At 42.8% G+C, this 21,768-nt stretch overlaps 1 protein-coding gene across 1 annotated transcript in view; it reads left to right on the top strand.

Moving 5' to 3' along the window:
- Window positions 1–21,768, top strand: part of kiss1ra (KISS1 receptor a) — a gene marked incomplete at both ends in the record, with an annotated part of 134,651 nt that overhangs the window by 86,826 nt on the left and 26,057 nt on the right. Inside the window, 2 exons of the mRNA XM_084327558.1 lie at window positions 7,580–7,951; window positions 14,934–15,143. Of these exons, the coding sequence (XP_084183684.1) occupies window positions 7,580–7,951; window positions 14,934–15,143 (582 nt within the window). The remainder of the gene's footprint in view (window positions 1–7,579; window positions 7,952–14,933; window positions 15,144–21,768) is intronic.

The raw sequence follows: 21,768 nt of genomic DNA, 5'->3' as shown, positions 1-21,768 counted from the left end.
GAATTGTAAGTAGTAAGGTTGCAACTTTTATTCTTTGTGGATCTAGCACACAGTATTTCTGACACTGGGAATACATTCCCAAAGATTCATAGATGTCCCTAGAATCAGATACCAAGAACATGCAAATGGACCATATTAAAAAAAAAGTCTGTAAATGTGTATTCTACATTATTATGGAATGAATGAGATAAAAAAATATATAATATTAAAAAAAAGAAAGAAAAAAATTATAATTTCTTTTTTGTTAATTTTCATAACGCGATAATTAGCTGTGTAATTAATTAATCTAATTAACCTGATAAACTGACAGCCCTAATTGGAGACCAGCCTTTATTTGTCTGCATGCATCAAACCCTCTGCCATTATAAGAGGCCTGTCCTTTAATCGAGTACCCTCCACTATTAGAGGATTTACGGTATCTAATCTGATCCACAAACTTCAGTGTCTGGGTCTATGTGATGCTGTCTGTGAATGGATCTTTAGCTTTTTAATTTTGAGACCTCAAAGAGTCAGGATTAGAAACAATATGTCTGATGAATGTTTTAAGTACTGGTTCACCACAAGCAGTGTTAATTTTGGCAGCTATTTTCATTTGAGTTTTAGTGCTCCTTTTTCGTTTTCATCATATTTAGTCATCTTCATTTATTTTTCGTTTAGTCAGTTTTAGTCACCTAAATGTCGATTTTGTCTTTTTTGTTTTTGTCTAGATTTAGTCGCAGCAAACTGATGATTTTTGTCTAGTTTTCGCTAATGAAAGAAAGGCATTTTATATTTTTATATTGTAATTAATGCAATTCTATTTATTAAGTATAGTCTAGCCAAAACCATATCAGCTGATTCACAATAATTTCAGTAGAAGGCTAGAAGCCCAATAGTAACCAAACATTCCTTGAAATGGTCAATAGATTCAGAAATAGTCAGACATGGAATGGAACATATTCTGATTTAAATTGCTTATTTAATTTTTTTTACCAACAAAGCAACATTAGGATAGTGTAAATACACAGTACACACTGATTGCAATGCTCACTGGGACCTACTGTACAAATTTCACACACGTCAGACACACATTCCCTTTTGTCCGTCGAGTACAACCGTAGATCACTGACGTCACTTTAAACTTAAAACTTTAAATGGCGGCCCCCATCAGAGCATTCGGCTAACAACGGTAGCTTAGCGAACCTGCCACCGCACCGCACTTCTATGTGCATAAAGTGTGGTAACAAAATATCACGGCCCCTAAGACTGGGAGCGTTCTAACTCTACTGAGCATGTACCCAACATTATATAAAAAATAAAAAGTCATTACGATGTTTTAGTGCACTTTAAGCGCTAAAGGGATTCATTAACAACGTATACTAGTAGGGTCCATCTCACTCTGTGTTAGTACTCGTCTGTGTCTTTTCTTTTCATACCAACATTACCTTTTTAAGTGAACGTGGTCTTGTCCTTGTATCCATGTGTAATGTTGATAGTAGTGGGTGTACACAGACAAAGGAGTATCTACGGGGGAAAGCAAGCCTGTGTCTGGGATATAGGTCCCAGGCTATTAGCTCTTCTCGCAGCCATCCTCTCAGCCTCCGTCGTCTTAAATGCTATGTTCTTTTGGTAGAACTGTTCGGCTGCCGCAGGTGTGTTGAGAAAGTAGCAGATTCCATTCATGGTTATTGGTAGAAGCTGTAGTCACGAGAGACCTGGGACGCGGTTTTTAGCCTGACGTAGCTTGGTTTTTAGTGGGACATAAACGGTGTGGAGCAATAGGTATCGATTAGCCGGAAATGGAAATGCTGAAATAATAACGTGAATTATTCTAAAAGTTATAATTATTTTGTCTCATCTTGTTTTAGTCAATATAAATTAAGAGAGAATTCGTCATGGTTTTTGTAAAGTACATTTTTGTGTCCTCAGATGTAGTCAACGATCATGCATAAATTATTTAGTCACGTTAATGTCACATGATCAACATTAACGTGACGTCACATCTCGTTGTTGTCGGGGGGGAAAGCTTTGTTGACGAACATCTTTAGTCATAATTTTCGTTGACAAAATTAACACTGGCCACAAGGCTGTATTCTTAGCTCTTTACTGTTCTCTCTCTCTGCACTCATGACTGTACTGCTTCATATGATAACAATCTGATAGTAAAGTACGCTGATGATACTACTGGCATTGGGCGTATGAACTCAAATTGAACCCTTTCACTGCCACACTATAGAAGGTTCTATTTCATTATGGCTCCGCTCAGCGTCAGTCTGCACGCACTTCACTTCGTGCACGAGCACTGAATAAAAAATTCCACAATGTACCTTTACATCCCAACATTCGTCTGGCCACACCCCTATCCGCTTACCTTCATAAGCAGGTGTGTGGTCACCTAGTCGCCTCCTTCTTCACTTTCACCACAAGGAAGTGCCTTCGGTAGATCCCACACTTGACGAGGTTGTTAGCTGAAGAAAGTTGGAACGGGAAGATACGTTGACATCATATCTTTATTTTCTCTCTCACTATTTTCGAGAAAATACGGCGATATTGTCTTCGTCACTGGAGTGTCTGGAAGATGATGATCATTCTGACCTCCACCGGCTTTTTCGTATTAGGGGCTCGCGCCGCTGATGTACTCCCCGACTGCAGTCCTCCTTGCTGCGGCTGGATGGGGTTGCCCTCCGGTCATACAGCTGGACTGTAGGAAGCACCGGTTGTTGTGAGAAATCGGTTTGCTTCCGGGTGGGGTGAGTATTGTTTTGCTTGCGAGCTCTGGTTGTCTGTTTATGCTATGGGGGTTAGCTGACAATTTTACGAACGCCGACTCTGGACTGGGGTCCTCTGCTCGGCTTCTTAAGCAACGGACGGAGGATCTTGGTCTGACGCCCATGATGGTCAACCTAGTGGGCCGCGACCAAGACCTGGGAAAAACCCGGGATTCTCTGGACGAGCGGATGCTTCTCTGTCCCGTGCAGGCCCCATCTTTCACATAAATGTGGAAGTACACCCTAACGAGGAAATGTGGGCATAGGATCTTCTTTATCGGGAGTTCCATGCTCAAAGTCGGCTGCAGCCCGGATGGCAATTGTGCTGGCTCCGCTGTATGTCTGGTAAATCACAGTTGAAAACTGTGTTTGACATTTCTTTTTCTTTTCCCTCTTAGGATGGGGAGGGACTTGGCCTGTCTGAAGTGTGGCTTGTTATGTCGTTGTGTACAGTTCAGGTGATAGCTGCTTAGCTGGCGTGCTAGTTGTGGCTTACTGTTGTTAGCCAGTCAGCTGTTAGCTGCGGCGCTAGCTCGTTGTGTTCACCAGGCTAGTAAACGTTAGCTTGTTGCTATCAGTCGGACGGCTGTTAGCTTAATGCTACACTGCTGAAACGTTCTGTGACTATAACATGCCTTAAACACTTTGACTACGACGTCATCTTTGACAGAGGATGTTAGTCGACCCTACACATGGGTGCCAGTGCCAGCGAGGACTTCGTCAACATGGAGAACGGCGGCTGGGTGGCGTTGCGGACATACCCTCGTCACCGGCGCAGGAGATGCTGGGTTCAACTCGGTGTCCCGTTAACCAGTGTTGCTGTTCTCTCGGCCTGCGTTCAGGGTGAAGGTAGGAGTCCTCCGGATTTTAAACACTTCTTCTTTTCTTCCCTTCTAAATGTTTTGTAATAACGATGTTTCCAAAACATGTGGTGCTGCAATACATTGAGGATACGACATGTGTTGTGTGTGAATTGTCTTGTCACTGGTATAGCTTCTCTCTGTAGTAAATCGGCGTTGTTTTTTACATGTGTAAAAATGAACTGGTTTGGTTGTGATGAGAACATGTGTGTTCATGTAATGTTGTACCGTAGGTGAACTCACAACTAAGAGGGTTTTTAACCTGTAAAGCTGTGCTTAGTGACATGTGATTGAGGAGTGAATCTTTTTTCTCAGCCTGTGATGACAATGAACAGCATGTTCACACATTAACAGAGGTGCCTGTTCGCATTGGTCGTATCAAGGGTAAGATAGGAGGGGTGACCCCCCGGTTTCCCTGGGGCTTCCCCCCCTCCTCTCAGACATGTTTGGTTACAATATATTGTGTCACTGTGTTTGTGGGGATACGATGTAACCCTCAGCTTAATTGCTGGGGTTGTGCTTTCTGCTTGAGAAACAATTTTTTCCTAAAGAAAAGGTTGTTTGGTCATTTATCATGTGTGCTTAGCAAGGCCTGTGGCCAATACATAATCGAGGACTTCTGTCTTCTCTCGTTATGAAAAACGGTGTTCCTCTGTAGTAAGAGTGTACTTTGCCATTTTTTGTTGTGATGAAGGGTTGTGTGTGTCGTTGTGATCTACAACTGGGTTAGGTTTGGCCCACAGAAGCACATGTGTAAGTCTGGACCGGGGCTCTTAAAGGGGCCCTCTCTGTTCTGTGTTTTTCCTTAGTAAAACTCAGGTAGCAGGTTAGCCCATGAGCTATGTGAGGCTGTTAGATGCTTCATGTAGCATGCTATGACTGTGTCATGCTCTATTTGTCATCACATCGTATCATGGGTGAGGGGTCGTAAAGGGGTGAACTGGTAATCCTTTCCTCCACTTTTTCTGTTGGTCAGGGGTTAAAACCACCTGTCCTTCAAGGCTCCTGTCACGTTGCTGTTTGGCACGTTACAGGGTAAGGGGGGGGGGGGGGTTTCCTGGTCCCACACCCTGGAAGATTGGGCGTGTGCACCACGGAAATTCCCCCGCCATAGAGTACGTCTCTGAGCGCGTCTTTATTGGTAAGATTTCCGTGGGTGTTCAGGTCCATGTTATGGATCTGTTTCAGGGAGTTGTCAGAGCTCCTCCTCACGAAGCTCCTCCTCAGGGAGAAGTGCCTTCTGTGAGTTCGGACTCTCCTTCCCAGTGAGGTAGCCTCCTCAGAGTTCAGAGCCTCCTCCTCAGATTGTCAAGGTGAGTAGAACTTCAAAAAAGGAGTTCTGCTCTATTGTGTGTGTATTCGATTCAATTCGATTATTGAGTGTGTATTGGTTCAGTGCCTCCTCCTCGGAGAGCCCTGACCCAAGTGTTACATAGCTCAATGTTGCAATATTTCTTTTCAATCTATACAGCTCGCGTGGGAATTTTTTATTCAGTGCTCGTGCACGAAGTGAAGTGCGTGCAGACTGACGCTGAGCGTCACCATAATTCATAGAACTTGGTTATATACATAACCTTACGTTAACCCTTTACTATCACACTACCGACGGTTAACCGCCGGTAGTGTGATAGTAAAGGGTTAACCTTCTGTAATGTGGCAGTGAAAGTGTTAACCTGCTGTTGTGTGGCAGGAAAGAGTTAACGTATGTGTATTGTCGCAGTGAAAGGGTTAACCGTTTGGTAGTCCCGCAGTGAAAGGGTTAATGGCATATGATGTGTGTAATTAATCAATGTGTCTGTAAGCTGGTGACTATATGTGATGGGTTTAACAAAATGTAGGTGGGGTCTTACCGTGTTGTATATGTGGTGGAGAATAAAAGAATACTGGGGGAATGAAGCAAGCGAAAAAACATGAGCGTGGGGTGATTCGGGAACGGCGTTCCCCACACTAGACGAGAGAGAAAAAAAGTAGGGTTAGTTAACTGCCAGTAAATACAAGTGAATCAAAACAAAACAACGGTTTAGATACCAGCAGTACTCTCAAATGCAATAGACAGGAATAGCCAAATAGTCAGAAAGGTATACGACGCAAAACCTACTGTTCCTGGTAGAACGAACTCGCGTTGTCCTCAGGGCAGGTCAACGTTTATACTCCCCTCCGTCACTGGCAGGGAGACTAGGGTGACCAGGTCAAAATGGTTCAGTCGCAGGACAGCAGCACTGCTTTTGCGGGACAATGCGGGACACGTAGGTGGGGGGGGCGGGGGGGATAGGAGAAAAAAAAGTATTTACATTTCTTTTTTTTGCCAATTAAAATGAAAGAAATGTATTTATTATTTAAATGCCTTTATTTCATATTCGACGCAGACGGTAGGCTATATATAGCACATTTTGTTATTAATCTTATTAAACTGTATAGATGCTTCACCAATCACCTTCTCAGCCGCTACTGTCTATGTCACTAACATCTTTATTTAATCACACTTTCATCATTAAGCAGGTAACCATCAATCTTGGTATCCAAGCTGATAAAATCACTCCATTAATAGAAAGAGCAGGAGCTAAGTCTTTTCAGCCATCTTTTCCTGAGCATTATTAGCAGTGAAGTGTAGAGGAGATGGAATGCGATGGTTGATCTTCACAATATAATAATGTTTTTATTGTGAATAGTGGATCACTCAGTTACTCATAATAACAAAAAGGGTGAGACCCAAAGTCTCCACAAACCCTATATAACATAAAGAAAAGGTGAGACAGCACAGTCTCCGCAATATGTGTCTGGTGAACCCACACATTTTTTTAAACAATGCAGAGTCCAGTTTGCTGCTGATATTAAGAGCTTCAGCTGCTTCGCGAAGCTCTTGGAAGCTTAATGCTCTCTTCTTGAGAGCCAAGCATGACACCTGTTTCAGGTCATTCTGATCAGAGAAATCAAATCATTTGTCTAGGTAAGCGAGCGCTCTCTGATAGAAAATTAAAAAGTCACACAGCAGCCTGTTTGGTAGGAAACCTCTGCATGAGAGCACTGGTCTCGAATCCAAAATAACGGTCCTTTGATCGTTGTTCAAGTTTCAGTCTTAGACTGGTCATGAGCTGGAAAAGCTCACAGACAATTGTGTCATCCCCCTCAACTTCAAGCACTGCGTCGTAAAAAAGCTTTAGGCTATTCTGCAGAAACATCAGGTATGACTGACATCACACACACTGCAGCTGCCTCGGCCTTGGACTGTCTGACAAGTGACAGGCAGCGCGACTCGCGAGACTCAAGTCGAGCTGCTCCGCTCGGCTGAGCATTGGTTTGACGTCGCCCAATTTTTTTTATTTTAAATATAAGAGGGTATTGGAACGAGGCATTAAATTAACAACATTTAAAAAAAAATTTAAATAATAATATTTGAATAATAAAAAAATCGCGGGACAGGTGGGCACCCTAAGGGAGACAGAAGCCTCTGATTGCAGATTGGGCACAGGTGTCGGCCGAGTGCTTCTAAGGGTACGTGTGCGTCGGCAGGGTGTGACAGCGCCATGCGACCTCCGGGGGGAGCTACGAGGCTGACGCACCTGCTCAGATGCAGTCCTCACAACAGATATGCTATGTTACTTTGATATGCTACGTTACTTTGTTATGCTACGTTACTTTGTTATGCTACGTTACTTTGTTATGCTACGTTACTTTGTTACTTGACATTACTTCATGTTTTTTTACGTTGTGCTATCCTCTCTTCTCCTTTCATCTCCTCTCCCCCTCTCATCTTCTCTCCTTTCCTCTTCTCTCCTTTCCTCTTCTCCTCCCCTCTCTCCTTTCCTCTCCTCCTCTCTCCTCTACACTTCTCTCCTTTCCTCTCCTCCTCTCTCCTCTCCTCCTTTCCTCTTCTCCTCTCTCCTCTCCTCCTTTCATCTTCTTTCCTTTCCTCTCCTCCTCTGTCCTCTCCTCCTTTCCTCTCCTCTCCTCCTCTCTCCTCGCCCGCCCCAGGTGAACCTGTTATCTGAGAGGACCATCAGCATCAGGAGCAAGATCTCCAAGATGGTGGTGGTGATCGTGGCCCTCTTCACCATCTGCTGGGGTCCCATCCAGCTCTTTGTCCTCGTCCAGTCGTTCCACCCCAACTACCGCCACAGCTACGTCACGTACAAGATCAAGACCTGGGCCAACTGCATGTCCTACGCCAACTCCTCCGTCAACCCCATCGTCTACGGCTTCATGGGAGCCAGCTTCCGCAAGTCCTTCAGGAAGACCTTCCCCTTCCTGTTCAAGCACAAGGTGGGAGACAGCAGCACGGCGTCCAGGACGGCCAACGCTGAGATCAAGTTTGTCGCCGCAGAGGAACCAAACAACAACAATGAGGTGAAGTGAAAATAAATTTATATAGAACTGAAATGGAACTGATATAAGAACTGAAATAGAACTGATATTGAACTGAAATGTAATTGATATAGAACTGAAATGTAATTGATATGGAACTGAAATGGAACTGATATTGAACTGAAATGTAACTGATATTGAACTGAAATGTAACTGATATAGAACTGAAATGGAACTGATATTGAACTGAAATGGAACTGATATTGAACTGAAATGTAACTGATATAAGAACTGAAATGGAACTGAGCGGATTAGGATCACAATAACAATCCACTGGTGCTCATGGGATGGAATAACGAGAAGCACAAAAAGGAAAATGGTGCTTCTGTCACTGGGAGCTCAATAATCAGGAACAACTGTGAGAGATGGGTTTCTGGTCCACGTCAGTCTCAGTGAGCTGGGCTTCAAGGAGGCAAAAAGGAACAACACGACAGACTACAATATATTTGCATTCGTTAGCCATGCTAGTGATCTAAACAATCAATCCATGCTACAGATATATGTAAAAGGTGAAAGACTCACGCTCACAGCCACGCTAATTTGGCGAAATGACATCCAGCCGTTCGTTTGAAACAACTTTTAGTTTCTCCATAGAGCTCCATTATACTTTTAGTCAGGGGAGTACCATGGTTTCTCCATAGAGCTCCATTATACTTTTAGTCAGGGGAGTGTTAAGGTTTCACCATACAGCTCCATTATACTTTTAGTTAGGAGTGTCATGGTTTCACCATACAGCTCCATTATACTTTTAGTTAGGAGTGTCATGGTTTCTCCATAGAGCGGCATTATACTTTTAGTTAGGAGTGTCATGGTTTCTCCATACAGCTCCATTATACTTTTAGTTAGGAGTGTCATGGTTTCTCCATAGAGCGGCATTATACTTTTAGTTAGGAGTGTCATGGTTTCACCATACAGCTCCATTATACTTTTAGTTAGGAGTGTCATGGTTTCTCCATAGAGCAGCATTATACTTTTAGTCAGATCAGTGCCCCTGGCAACGTGGGGAAAATACAGGATCGGATATAAGTACTAACTGGTTTCAGCTCCTGGCATTTGCTATTGTTTTGCTCATTTGGGGGTTAAGGGTCAGACCCCGGCCGTGTCTATTCTTTCCCCAATACATTTCCAGTTCCGCGTGCGCGTTCAGCAATCTGATTAGCCACGGACGTTTCTGGTGCGATTTGATTGGCCACTGACGTTTCTGGTCATGTGACATGTGCGCCCAATTGCGTGACGAGCTGTGTCTTTGCCCATTTCCGGGTCTAACAGCCTGCAAACTACCTAACGCCTAGTTTATCACTGGTTAAGCTTAGGCGACTCTTTCGAAGTTGGTTAAGGTTAGAGTTTGGAATCAGGGCAGGTGTTCTATCGCCGCCAAACTCTAACCTTAACCAACTTCGAAAGAGTGCCGAAGCTTAACAGTCGAAAGAACTTGCCGTCACACGATTGGGCGCACATGTCACATGACCAGAAACGTCAGTGGCCAATCAGAGCGCAGAAGGTGAACGCGGAACTGGAAATGTATTGGGGAAAGAATTCAGGCACCCCGGCCACACTGGCAACCCAACTGGCTTGTTGCTGAATACACTCATTCTGTACAAGCAGCTATATAAGTTCACTTTGGATAAAAGCATCGGCTAAATGAATAAATGTAAAATGTCAGATTACGAATACAAACAGTTCAGAATACATATAAAAGGGATCAAAAACATTTTCACAAGTAGGACAAAACACTTTCCACTTGTAATTTCATGTCATATTTAATATTTTATATTATATTAATTGTTTCCCTGTTTTCTCTTGGCTTACTTTATAAATAACAACTGGAATTGAGTTGAATTTTTTTTTTTATTTCATGGCATCTGTGCAGCCTTGTTTATTCACTGTGTCCATGGAAACGACGATGAATGCAGCAGGTGTGGTTTCCTTATGCAGGAAACATCTGTTCACTGATCTGATCACTGCATACGTGGTACATGTTGAGACACGCTTAATATTTGGTTATTTGTGATTCTGTATACATGCAATTAAAAGGAATTACCGCATTTTCTTATCTTTCAATAAGGTCAGTTTTTGTTATGTTGTATATTGTGTAAATTATTTGTACTCATTTTATGTGTACTCAATTTAACGTGAGCATTTACATGTAACTGTAGTATAGCCTACCACTGTATGTTTCTATATATTTAATAAATGGCTTCAGTTGACAAGGTGGTGTTATTATTTACATGTAACTGTAGTATAGCCTAGCACTGTCTGTTTCTACATCTTTAATAACTAGCTTCAGTTGACAGGTGGTGTAATTATTTAAATGTAACTGTAGTATAGCCTACCACTGTGTGTTTCTATATATTTAATAAATGGCTTCAGTTGACAGGTGGCGTTATTATTTACATGTAACTGTAGTATAGCCTAGCACTGTCGGTTTCTACATCTTTAATAAATGGCTTCAGTTGACAGGTGGTGTTATTATTTTATGTTATTATAAGACAAACAAACTGGGCCTAAATATTTTCTTCCATCTGTCGTTTCTGACCGTCTTGAAGGAACACTGTGTAGAATGTCCTCACTGTCTCCTAACCGTGTCCTCACCATGTCTTATCCGTGTCTTCTCTGTGTCTTCTCTGTGTCTTCTCTGTGTCTTCTCTGTGTCTTCTCTGTGTCTTCTCTCTGTCTTCTCTGTGTCTTCACTGTGTCTTCTCTGTGTCTTCTCCGTGTCTTCTCCGTGTCTTCTCTGTGTCTTCTCTGTGTCTTCTCTGTGTCTTCTCTGTGTCTTCACTGTGTCTTCTCTGTGTCTTCTCTCTGTCTTCTCTGTGTCTTCTCTGTGTCTTCTCCGTGTCTTCTCTGTGTCTTCTCTGTGTCTTCACTGTGTCTTCTCTGTGTCTTCTCTCTGTCTTCTCTGTGTCTTCTCTGTGTCTTCTCCGTGTCTTCTCTGTGTCTTCTCTGTGTCTTCTCTGTGTCTTCTCTGTGTCTTCTCTGTGTCTTCACTGTGTCTTCTCTGTGTCTTCTCTGTGTCTTCTCTGTGTCTTCTCTGTGTCTTCTCTGTGTCTTCACTGTGTCTTCTCTGTGTCTTCTCTCTGTCTTCTCTGTGTCTTCTCTGTGTCTTCTCCGTGTCTTCTCCGTGTCTTCTCTGTGTCTTCTCTGTGTCTTCTCTGTGTCTTCTCTGTGTCTTCACTGTGTCTTCTCTGTGTCTTCTCTCTGTCTTCTCTGTGTCTTCTCTGTGTCTTCTCCGTGTCTTCTCCGTGTCTTCTATGTGTCTTCTCTGTGTCTTCTCTGTGTCTTCTCTGTGTCTTCACTGTGTATTCTCTGTGTCTTCTCTGTGTCTTCTCTGTGTCTTATCTGTGTCTTATCTGTGTCTTCTCTGTGTCTTCTCTGTGTCTTCAATGTGTCTTCTCTGTGTATTATCTGTGTCTTCTCTGTGTCTTCTCTGTGTCTTCTCTCTGTCTTATCTGTGTCTTCACTTTGTCTTCTCTGTGTCTTCAATGTGTCTTATCTGTGTCTTCACTGTGTCTTCTCTGTGTCTTCTCTGTGTCTTCTCTGTGTCTTCTCTGTGTCTTCAATGTGTCTTCAATGTGTCTTCTCTGTGTCTTATCTGTGTCTTCTCTGTGTCTTATCTGTGTCTTATCTGTGTCTTCAATGTGTCTTATCTGTGTCTTCAATGTGTCTTCTCTGGGTCTTCTCTGTGTCTTATCTGTGTCTTCAATGTGTCTTATCTGTGTCTTCAATGTGTCTTCTCTGTGTCTTATCTGTGTCTTCTCTGTGTCTTCAATGTGTATTCTCTGTGTCTTCAATGTGTCTTCTCTGTGTCTTCAATGTGTCTTCTCTGTGTCTTCTCTGTGTCTTCTCTGTGTCTTCTCTGTGTCTTCACTGTGTCTTCTCTGTGTCTTCTCTGTGTCTTCTCTGTGTCTTCTCTGTGTCTTCTCTCTGTCTTATCTGTGTCTTCACTTTGTCTTCTCTGTGTCTTCAATGTGTCTTATCTGTGTCTTCACTGTGTCTTCTCTGTGTCTTCTCTGTGTCTTCAATGTGTCTTCTCTGTGTCTTCACTTTGTCTTCTCTGTGTCTTCAATGTGTCTTCTCTGTGTCTTCAATGTGTCTTATCTGTGTCTTCAATGTGTCTTCAATGTGTCTTCTCTGTGTCTTCTCTGTGTCTTCTCTGTGTCTTCTCTGTGTCTTCACTGTGTCTTCTCTGTGTCTTCTCTGTGTCTTCAATGTGTCTTATCTGTGTCTTCTCTGTGTCTTCTATGTGTCTTCACTGTGTCTTCTCTGTGTCTTCTCTGTGTCTTCTCTGTGTCTTCTCTGTGTCTTCTCCGTGTCTTCTCCGTGTCTTCTCTCTGTCTTCTCTGTGTCTTCTCTGTGTATTCTCTCTGTCTTCTCTGTGTCTTCACTGTGTCTTCTCTGTGTCTTCTCTGTGTCTTCTATGTGTCTTCACTGTGTCTTCTCTGTGTCTTCTCTGTGTCTTCTCTGTGTCTTCTCTGTGTCTTCTCCGTGTCTTCTCCGTGTCTTCTCTCTGTCTTCTCTGTGTCTTCTCTGTGTCTTCAATGTGTCTTCACCATGTCTTCTCTGTGTCTTCTCTGTGTATTCTCTCTGTCTTCTCTGTGTCTTCACTGTGTCTTCTCTGTGTCTTCTCTGTGTCTTCTCTGTGTCTTCTCCGTGTCTTCTCTCTGTCTTCTCTGTGTCTTCTCTGTGTCTTCAATGTGTCTTCACCATGTCTTCTCTGTGTCTTCTCTGTGTATTCTCTCTGTCTTCTCTGTGTCTTCACTGTGTCTTCACTGTGTCTTCTCTGTGTCTTCTCTATGTCTTCTCTGTGTCTTCTCCGTGTCTTCTCTATGTCTTCTCTGTGTCTTCTCCGTGTCTTCTCCGTGTCTTCTCTGTGTCTTCTCTGTGTCTTCTCTGTGTCTTCTCTGTGTCTTCACTGTGTCTTCTCTCTGTCTTCTCTGTGTCTTCACTGTCTTCTCTGTGTCTTCTCTCTGTCTTCTCTGTGTCTTCTCTGTGTCTTCTCTGTGTCTTCTCTGTGTCTTCTCTGTGTATTCTCTGTGTCTTCAATGTGTCTTCTCTGTGTCTTCTCTGTGTCTTCTCTGTGTCTTCAATGTGTCTTCTCTGTGTCTTCTCTGTGTCTTCTCTGTGTCTTCTCTGTGTCTTCTCTCTGTCTTCTCTCTGTCTTCACCATGTCTTCTCTGTGTCTTCTCTGTGTCTTCTCTGTGTCTTCTCTGTGTCTTATCTGTGTCTTCTCTGTGTCTTCTCTGTGTCTTCTCTGTGTCTTCTCTGTGTCTTCAATGTGTCTTCTCTGTGTCTTCTCTGTGTCTTCTCTGTGTCTTCAATGTGTCTTCTCTGTGACTTCTCTATGTCTTCTCTGTGTCTTCTCCGTGTCTTCTCTGTGTCTTCTCTGTGTCTTCTCTGTGTCTTCTCTGTGTCTTCTCTGTGTCTTCAATGTGTCTTCTCTGTGTCTTCTCTGTGTCTTCTATGTGTCTTCTCTGTGTCTTCTCTGTGTCTTCTCTGTGTCTTCTCTGTGTCTTCTCTGTGTCTTCTCTGTGACTTCACCATGTCTTCTCTGTGTCTTTTCTGTGTCTTCTCTGTGTCTTCTCTATGTCTTCAATGTGTCTTCTCTGTGTCTTCTCTATGTCTTCTCTGTGTCTTCTCTGTCTTCACCATGTCTTCTCTGTGTCTTCTCTGTCTTCTCTGTGACTTCTCTGTTTTCTCTGTGTCTTCTCTGTGTCTTCTCTGTGTCTTCTCTGTCTTCTCTGTGACTTCACCGTGTCTTCTCTGTGTCTTCTCTGTGTCTTCTCTGTCTTCTCTGTGACTTCACCGTGTCTTCTCTGTGTCTTCTCTGTCTTCTCTGTGTCTTCTCTGTCTTCTCTGTGTCTTCTCTGTTTTCTCTGTGTCTTCTCTGTGTCTTCTCTGTGTCTTCTCTGTCTTCTCTGTGACTTCACCGTGTCTTCTCTGTGTCTTCTCTCTGTCTTCTCTGTGACTTCACCATGTCTTCTCTGTGTCTTCTCTCTGTCTTCTCTGTGACTTCACCGTGTCTTCTCTGTGTCTTCTCTGTGTATTCTCTGTGTCTTCTCTGTGTCTTCTCTGTGACTTCACCATGTCTTCTCTGTGTCTTCTCTGTGTCTTCTCTCTGTCTTCTCTGTGTCTTCTCTGTGTCTTCTCTGTGTCTTCTCTGTGACTTCACCATGTCTTCTCTGTGACTTCACCATGTCTTCTCTGTGTCTTATCTGTCTTCTCTCTGTCTTCACCATGTCTTCTCTGTGTCTTCTCTGTCTTCTCTCTGTCTTCACCATGTCTTCTCTGTGTCTTCTCTGTCTTCTCTCTGTCTTCACCATGTCTTCTCTGTGTCTTCTCTGTCTTCTCTCTGTCTTCACCATGTCTTCTCTGTGTCTTCTCTGTCTTCTCTCTGTCTTCACCATGTCTTCTCTGTGTCTTCTCTGTCTTCACCATGTCTTTAAGATAGCCCAGCTCTACTACAGACATCATACATGATGTTTTCCCCTCTGGTCAGCTCTCCTAGAGACAATATGCAAGACGCATATTTAACTCATTACATCGGAAATAAAATGTATAAATAAAAGGTTAGGTGCAGTAAGGAGAAGCAAACGATAGGGGGTGCTATCGCATCCCTACTTCCAACATACCTACAATGAATTGGTTTACATTCGAAGGCTTCTGATACTACCTTGACATCTCCCTCTAACAGTGCTCCAGGGTACGAGAGGAAATTAGCTACAGTTGATCGAGTGTTCTGTCAAGTTTGTTTTTTTGGTCTCCAGCCAGCTGTGATGCGTGGGAACCCGTTCAAATAGGGGTTACGACCAGCGAGCCGTAGCGACTGTTTACTTTCTCTTTTGTGTTCCACACGCAAACATCCACACTAACCTTTTACACTCCTTCACACCTTTCTCTTCCGGCAAGCATGCAGGTGATGCTGGTTTAACCGCACTGTCACCCCTTCATGATAACATTCCTGCAGGACATGCCCTCATTGGACTTTGCCAGGGGCTGCATTCCAATCAGTAGTCATCATCATGAGGCTCAATACAAGGCTCTGGTGGAGAGCTTCGTTGGGTGGTCGGACAGTAACCAGCTCCAACTCAACGTCAGCAAGACAAAGGAGCTGGTGGTGGACTATCGGAGAGGCAGGAAGCGTCCCCCTTCTCCCATAATCCTCGGAGGGGAGGAGGTAGAGATGGGTCCTACAAGTTCCTTGGAGTTCACCTGAACAAAAAACTGGACAGGTCGGACAACACTGAGGCCCTCTAGCAGTGGTTCTCAACCTTTTTTGAGTACTGTACCCCCAAGGCATTTCAAGCCAACCTAAAGTACCCCCTACTACGCAGTCAATCGTGGTGATCCCCAGGATATATAATTATATAATGTGGCAGACCGGCTGTGTGTGTGTGTGTGTGTGTGTGTGTGTGTGTGTGTGTGTGTGTGTGTGTGTGTGTGTGTGTGTGTGTGTGTGTGTGTGTGTGTGTGTGTGTGTGTGTGTGTGTGTGTGTGTGTGTGTGTGCGTGCATGTGTGTCTGGGTATGTATGTGTGTGTGTGTGTGTGTGTGTGTGTGCATGCGTGTCTGTGTGTGTGTGTGTGCGTGCATGCGTGTCTGTGTGTGTGTGTGTGTGTGTGTGTGTGCGTGCGTGCGGTGTGTGTGTGTGTGTGTGTGTGTGTGTGTGTGTGTGTGTGTGTGTGTGTGTGTGTGTGTGTGTGTGTGTGTGTGTGTGTGTGTGTGTGTGTGGATGACCTGGATAAAGTCACATGGTCACACAGGTTGGCAGTTTATTGGAGTAAAGTTTTAGTTCTGAGGTCTGACATCATCACCTCATTCCCATTGTAACATTAAGTTAACAAAGCACTGAAGACTCTGCTACAAAACTAAGATAACATAAGATGAGATGAGATATGATGCGTTACGATACGATATGATACAATCAGATGAGATATTCCTTTATTGATCCCCTTGGGTAAATGTTGGTGTCATAGCAGCGTGGGGGAGGGGAGGTATAGGTATGGGTGGGCAGGGTAATAGCAGAAAGACATAAATATAGGCAATAGAATTAGATCTGAATATAAAAAGATGTAAATGGGATGGTTTCATGCTATTATTTGAAAGCACGTCGCCACAGATGAAACACATTGGCTGTGGTTGCTCTGTAGTTGTGACAGTAAATCCAGAGAGCACATAATGTTCACCAAACTGATGATTCTTCACCCTCTCCGTTTTCCTTTTACTTCTGAATGGGTTCTCCTGATTCAGCAGTATCACCTGTGCTGTTGTTGCTGGATGAACCAGCTCGACTCAGCCATTGATCCATAATGTTAACAGACATTTTGGAAGAGGCTTGATATTTTGCTAGCTAGCTACACTACAATGATGATGCTCGGTGTAACACCTGACAGTATAGGCAATAATAATATTATAGCCAGCAAATTATTACTTACGTTCATTTGGATTCCCCCAATTTTGGCATGCATTATTCATTTTTCTTTTTATCGACTTTTTCTCCTTATTTTTCTATTTTTCTCCCATCCCGATTTCATGTTGCCAATTCTCCCCTCCCCTGTCTTGAACGTTGCTAGACTATGCCTCCCACTGGTCGGCTGTAGTGAGGATAGAAGCCTTGCATCACGTGTCCCCTCCGGTACACGAGGAGGCAGCCTGTCGCATCTTTTCACCAGACAGCGCGGACTCTCAGTGGCGAGGAGTAGCGCGTGGGAGGCTCACGCAGGGTGCGAACCATGGGTAAGCTGGGTGAGCCATTGGCTCCCCTAGATCAGACATCAGCTCCCCTGAAAACATGATTTGTGAATTTTTGGTGGGTCTCTAAATTACTGAAAATACATGCTATTTTTGCCATGCATTTCAAATTTTTCTGTAATTTTCTGTATCATCATCGTGTATAATAATAAACGTAGGCTATTTTGATGTATGATTAATGATTTGCGCACTAATTCACACACACCGTAATATGGCAACATGCATGCTATTCTTGCAATTACCATTCGGAGCGTGGCGGCGCTGCAGCCTGCAGGCACGCACGGCACAAATCAAACTTGACCCACGTTGTAACCTGTGACTTGACAGTGATAGTTTGACAGGTAAATAAGGTAATCACTCAGGAATGGATAATGTCAAAACGAAAAATGCAACAAGTAAGCCTTTTAACCAGTTTTGGTTTCACAAAGAAGGTGAAGCAGCCAATCGACTTGACAGAGCAGCAGGAGGCGGGATCATCTACAGGCGACGCTGTTACACCTGCTGCTGGCGCTGCTGCGGTGGGGACTATGTCTCTGACAACGCCCGGTGACCGTGCCGGCGCCTGCGGTCTTATCAGAACACAGGATAGGCTGAGAGAAGAAGCTGGAGATGGGGGTAATTTGGGTAACAGATCTCCAATCTAACTAAATGGATACTTTTTTTATCATGGAATGTGCTGTGCAAGCCCAGACCGTCCAGACGGCTGGACCACAACAACAACAAGTGAGTCTATTACAATATGTGTTCTGTCGACTGTAGTTACTGAAACTGATTGAATATATGACAAGATTCAAGAGGTTTATTTGTCACATACATACACAAGGCCTACTACAGGCTACAGTATGTCTGCGATCACAGTATCCTCCGACAGTCCGACTCCTCCCTGCGAGGCGCACCCGGCTCCCCCGAAGACCATGCTATGGTTCGCATACTGCGTCGCGCTGCCCCGATACTTCCTGTCTCTGCTGTACAGGCGTCACCCAACCGACCTGTAGGAGTCGCTGTCCACAACGTCCAATCCCCACCCATCGACTTTCCACCCGCTACCTCTGCCAATTGAGATAGTATGACGACTGGCCCAAGCCGGAGGCAACGATGACTCGGGGAGTCGAGACCGGAGTCTCTTGCATTGGTGACGAGCGCAATCTCCGCTACACCACCCAGCCGCCCGGCATGCATTATTCTTTATTTATATAACATAACTAACACTGCTCTCTCTCTCTCTCTCTCTCTCTCTCTCTCTCTCTCTCTCTCTCTATCTCTCTCTCTCTCTATCTCTCTCTCTCTCTCTTTCTCTCTCTCGCTCTCTCTCTCTCTCTCTCTCTCTCTCTCGCTCAATGATTCAGATGCATAGTATAGACATATTTTAGTGTAAGTAGTGTCAGGTTACAGTAAATAGATAATACAGTAAATGTAAATAGTGTATTTTCCGGTAATTCAAACTAAATGATCCTATTCTTGATATATTGAAAACCAACAGGAGACAACAGACTAGGTGGAGGATTGTTCTCGACCGAATGTTTGTCAGTAGGAATCATCACCAGGCTCGCCACGGACCAAGGCCTCCCCGCTCCCCCCCCCCCCCCCCCCCCCCCCCCCACCGGTCGGGTGTGAACCTCAGCCTTCGACGCCTGAGACTAATGATTTCCCAAACACATCAGAGAATTTCTGCAGGCAGATAACAAGCTGTGTGTCTCAGAGCAGAGGCATCCCTGAGACAGAGGCTAAACGGCTGGCAGCTGCTCACTGAGACAGAGGTTAAACGGCTGGCAGCTGCTCACTGAGACAGAGGTTAAACGGCTGGCAGCTGCTCACTGAGACAGAGGTTAGAAGGCTGGTAGCTGCTCACTGAGACAGAGGTTAAACAGCTGGTAGCTGCTCACTGAGACAGATGTTAAACGGCTGGCAGCTGCTCACTGAGACAGAGGTTAAACGGCTGGCAGCTGCTCACTGAGACAGAGGTTAAACGGCTGGCAGCTGCTCACTGAGACAGAGGTTAAACGGCTGGCAGCTGCTCACTGAGACAGAGGTTAAACGGCTGGCAGCTGCTCACTGAGACAGATGTTAAACGGCTGGCAGCTGCTCACTGAGACAGAGGTTAAACGGCTGGCAGCTGCTCACTGAGACAGAGGTTAAACGGCTGGCAGCTGCTCACTGAGACAGAGGTTAAACGGCTGGCAGCTGCTCACTGAGACAGATGTTAAACGGCTGGCAGCTGCTCACTGAGACAGAGGTTACAAACTGGCAACAAAGGGGCGAATGGACTGGAGCTGTATGGCAGAGGCATTGAGGGGGCTTGGTCTGTGGCGAGCCTGGTGAGGTTCCCTACTGACATTCAGCCGAGAACAATCCTCCATCCACATCTCAGAGTCCCCTCCATGACCTGCTCGCTCTGCCTCTCAGCCTTCTTCTTGTCTCCTGTCGGTTTTCAATATGTCAAGGAATAGGATCATTTAGTTTGAATTACCCCGAAAAAATACGCTATTTACATTTACTGTATTATTTATTTACTGTAACCTGACACTGCAGTACTTACACTACAATCGGTACATACATCTGAATCATTAAGATGTTTATGAACTTAATAGGTAATTACACTGTATTTCATGAATAAAAAGATATTTAAGCTGAGTTTAGGTGGTTTATCCTCCACTACACCCTGCATGGTAATACACACATGCCTCAACTGCTGCTCCACACTGAGGGAATTGGCTTCGCTGGACATGGAGGACGAAGACATGTGGTTGGTTCACGTCGTAGCTGGTCAACGAGAATCTGTGAGGAAAGAGAACAATGATAAATAATAAATATGTTATTGATAAATAAATAAATACTGTACCTCTCTCTCCCTCCCTCTGTGTGTGTGTGTGTGTCTGTGCGTGCGTGCGTGCGTGCGTGCGTGCGTGCGTGCGTGCGTGCGTGCGTGCGTGCGTGCGTGCGAGAGAGAGAGAGAGAGAGAGAGAGAGAGAGAGAGAGAGAGAGAGAGAGCGAACGAGAGAGAGGGGGGTCTGGTATCGTTCTGCTCACTGAATGAAAGCCAATATCCTCCAGACCCTGTTCTAAAAATAAACCGAGCAGTTAGACTATAAACACAGACATAGATTGACATGTCCCTGTGTGTGTGCGCGTGTGTGTGTATGTGTCCTTATCTTCCCATCATTGTGGGGACAAAATGTCCTCACAAGTGGTGAAAACAAGATTATTTGATTATATAAAATAGATATAGGTGCCATAAAGGGTGTGAAGAGGCATGGCAGTGATGAGCTGCGATGAACTGTTCTGTAGTCTCACAGCATCCAGGAAGAAGCTATTCTTCAGCCCGGTGGTTCTTGCCCAGATGCTGCAATAGTTGTTGTTGTTGTTGTTGTTGTTGCTGTTGATGATGATGGAACTTTGGCCCGACCCCACAAAATGAAGGAGCTACAGTATTCCACAGCGAGTGGTGATGGTGAGGATCAAGGTTAAGGTTAGAGTTAGTATAAGGTTAGGATAAGGGTTAGTTTTAAGGATTAGGTTAAGGCTATAATCAGTTGTTACGGTTAAGATTAGGGTAAGGGGTAAGGGAATTAATGTACGTCTGTGGAATGTCCCCACAAAACATGGACACATGTGTGTGTAAAATAAGATAAGATACATTTACACTTAGTCATCTAGCTGACGTTTTTATCAAAAACCACTTACAAGCTCTGTACAACAGGTCAGCAGGGAGGGACGGCAGCTCAGGGTCAGTGACATTGTTCATCAACCAGTGAGTGCTACAGTCTTGAGTGCATAGTAGTGTAGACTAGTAGTAATATAGACATAGTACTGTAGTTATGCTAATATGCCACAGCCCCTCCTCTCTGAAGCCTTTAGTCAAGGGGTTGAGATCAATCTTTAATAATAATAATAATAATAATAATAATAATAATAATAATAATAATAATAATAATAATAATAATAATAATAATAATAATAATAATAATAATAATAATAATAATAATAATAATAATAATAATAATAATAATAATAATAATAATAATAATAATAATAATAATAATAATAATAATAATAATAATAATAATAATAATAAATTGTATTTGTAGTGCACTTTGTGTTCACCAGGATCCCAAAGTGCTACAGGGTTAAAACATAGTTAAAAAATTATTATTAATAATCATAAATAAAGCATAACAGATACTTCAACTTCAGTGTGTTGATCTTGGTAGTGATCTTGATCTTATTATGGTAGGCGGTGACAGCTGTGAAGATGGTCTCTGGCAAGGTGAAGGTGTGGAACTGTCCCCAGCAGACGCAGCTGTCGGCCTGGATAATAATAATAATAATAATAATAATAATAATAATAATAATAATAATAATAATAATAATAATAATAATAATAATAATAATAATAATAATAATAATAATAATAATAATAATAATAATAATAATAATAATAATAATAATAATAATAATAATAATAATAATAATAATAATAATAATAATAATAATAATAATAATAATAATAATAAATAATAAATAATAAATAACAATAACAATAACAATAATAATAATAAAATAACAATAACAATAACAATAACAATAACAATAACAACAATAATAATAATAATAATAATAATAATAATAATAATAATAATAATAATAATAATAATAATAATAATAATAATAATAATAATAATAATAATAATAATAATAATAATAATAATAATAATAATAATAATAATAATAATAATAATAATAATAATAATAATAATAATAATAATAATAATAATAATAATAATTAACTTTATTTGTATAGTTCAGTTCTAAATTACATCAAATAACATGCACAGATTATTACATCAAGTGAATATCACCAAACAACAAAACCTTGATGTAATAATCACCTCACTAAGCATTTGATAGAGTCAACTGGTCATTTTAATTCTGGACATTACAAAAATGTGGTTTTGGAGAGTCGTTTATTCACTGGATTAATACACTATACACATCACCCAGGGCCACTGTCACTACTAACGGACTAACATCACAACGCTTCACACTTCACAGGGG

This window comes from Notolepis coatsorum, assembly GCF_963971535.1.
Source record: "Notolepis coatsorum genome assembly, chromosome: 13".
Taxonomy (NCBI): Eukaryota; Metazoa; Chordata; class Actinopteri; order Aulopiformes; family Paralepididae; genus Notolepis; species Notolepis coatsorum.
This window is presented reverse-complemented; position numbering and strand designations above follow the sequence as displayed.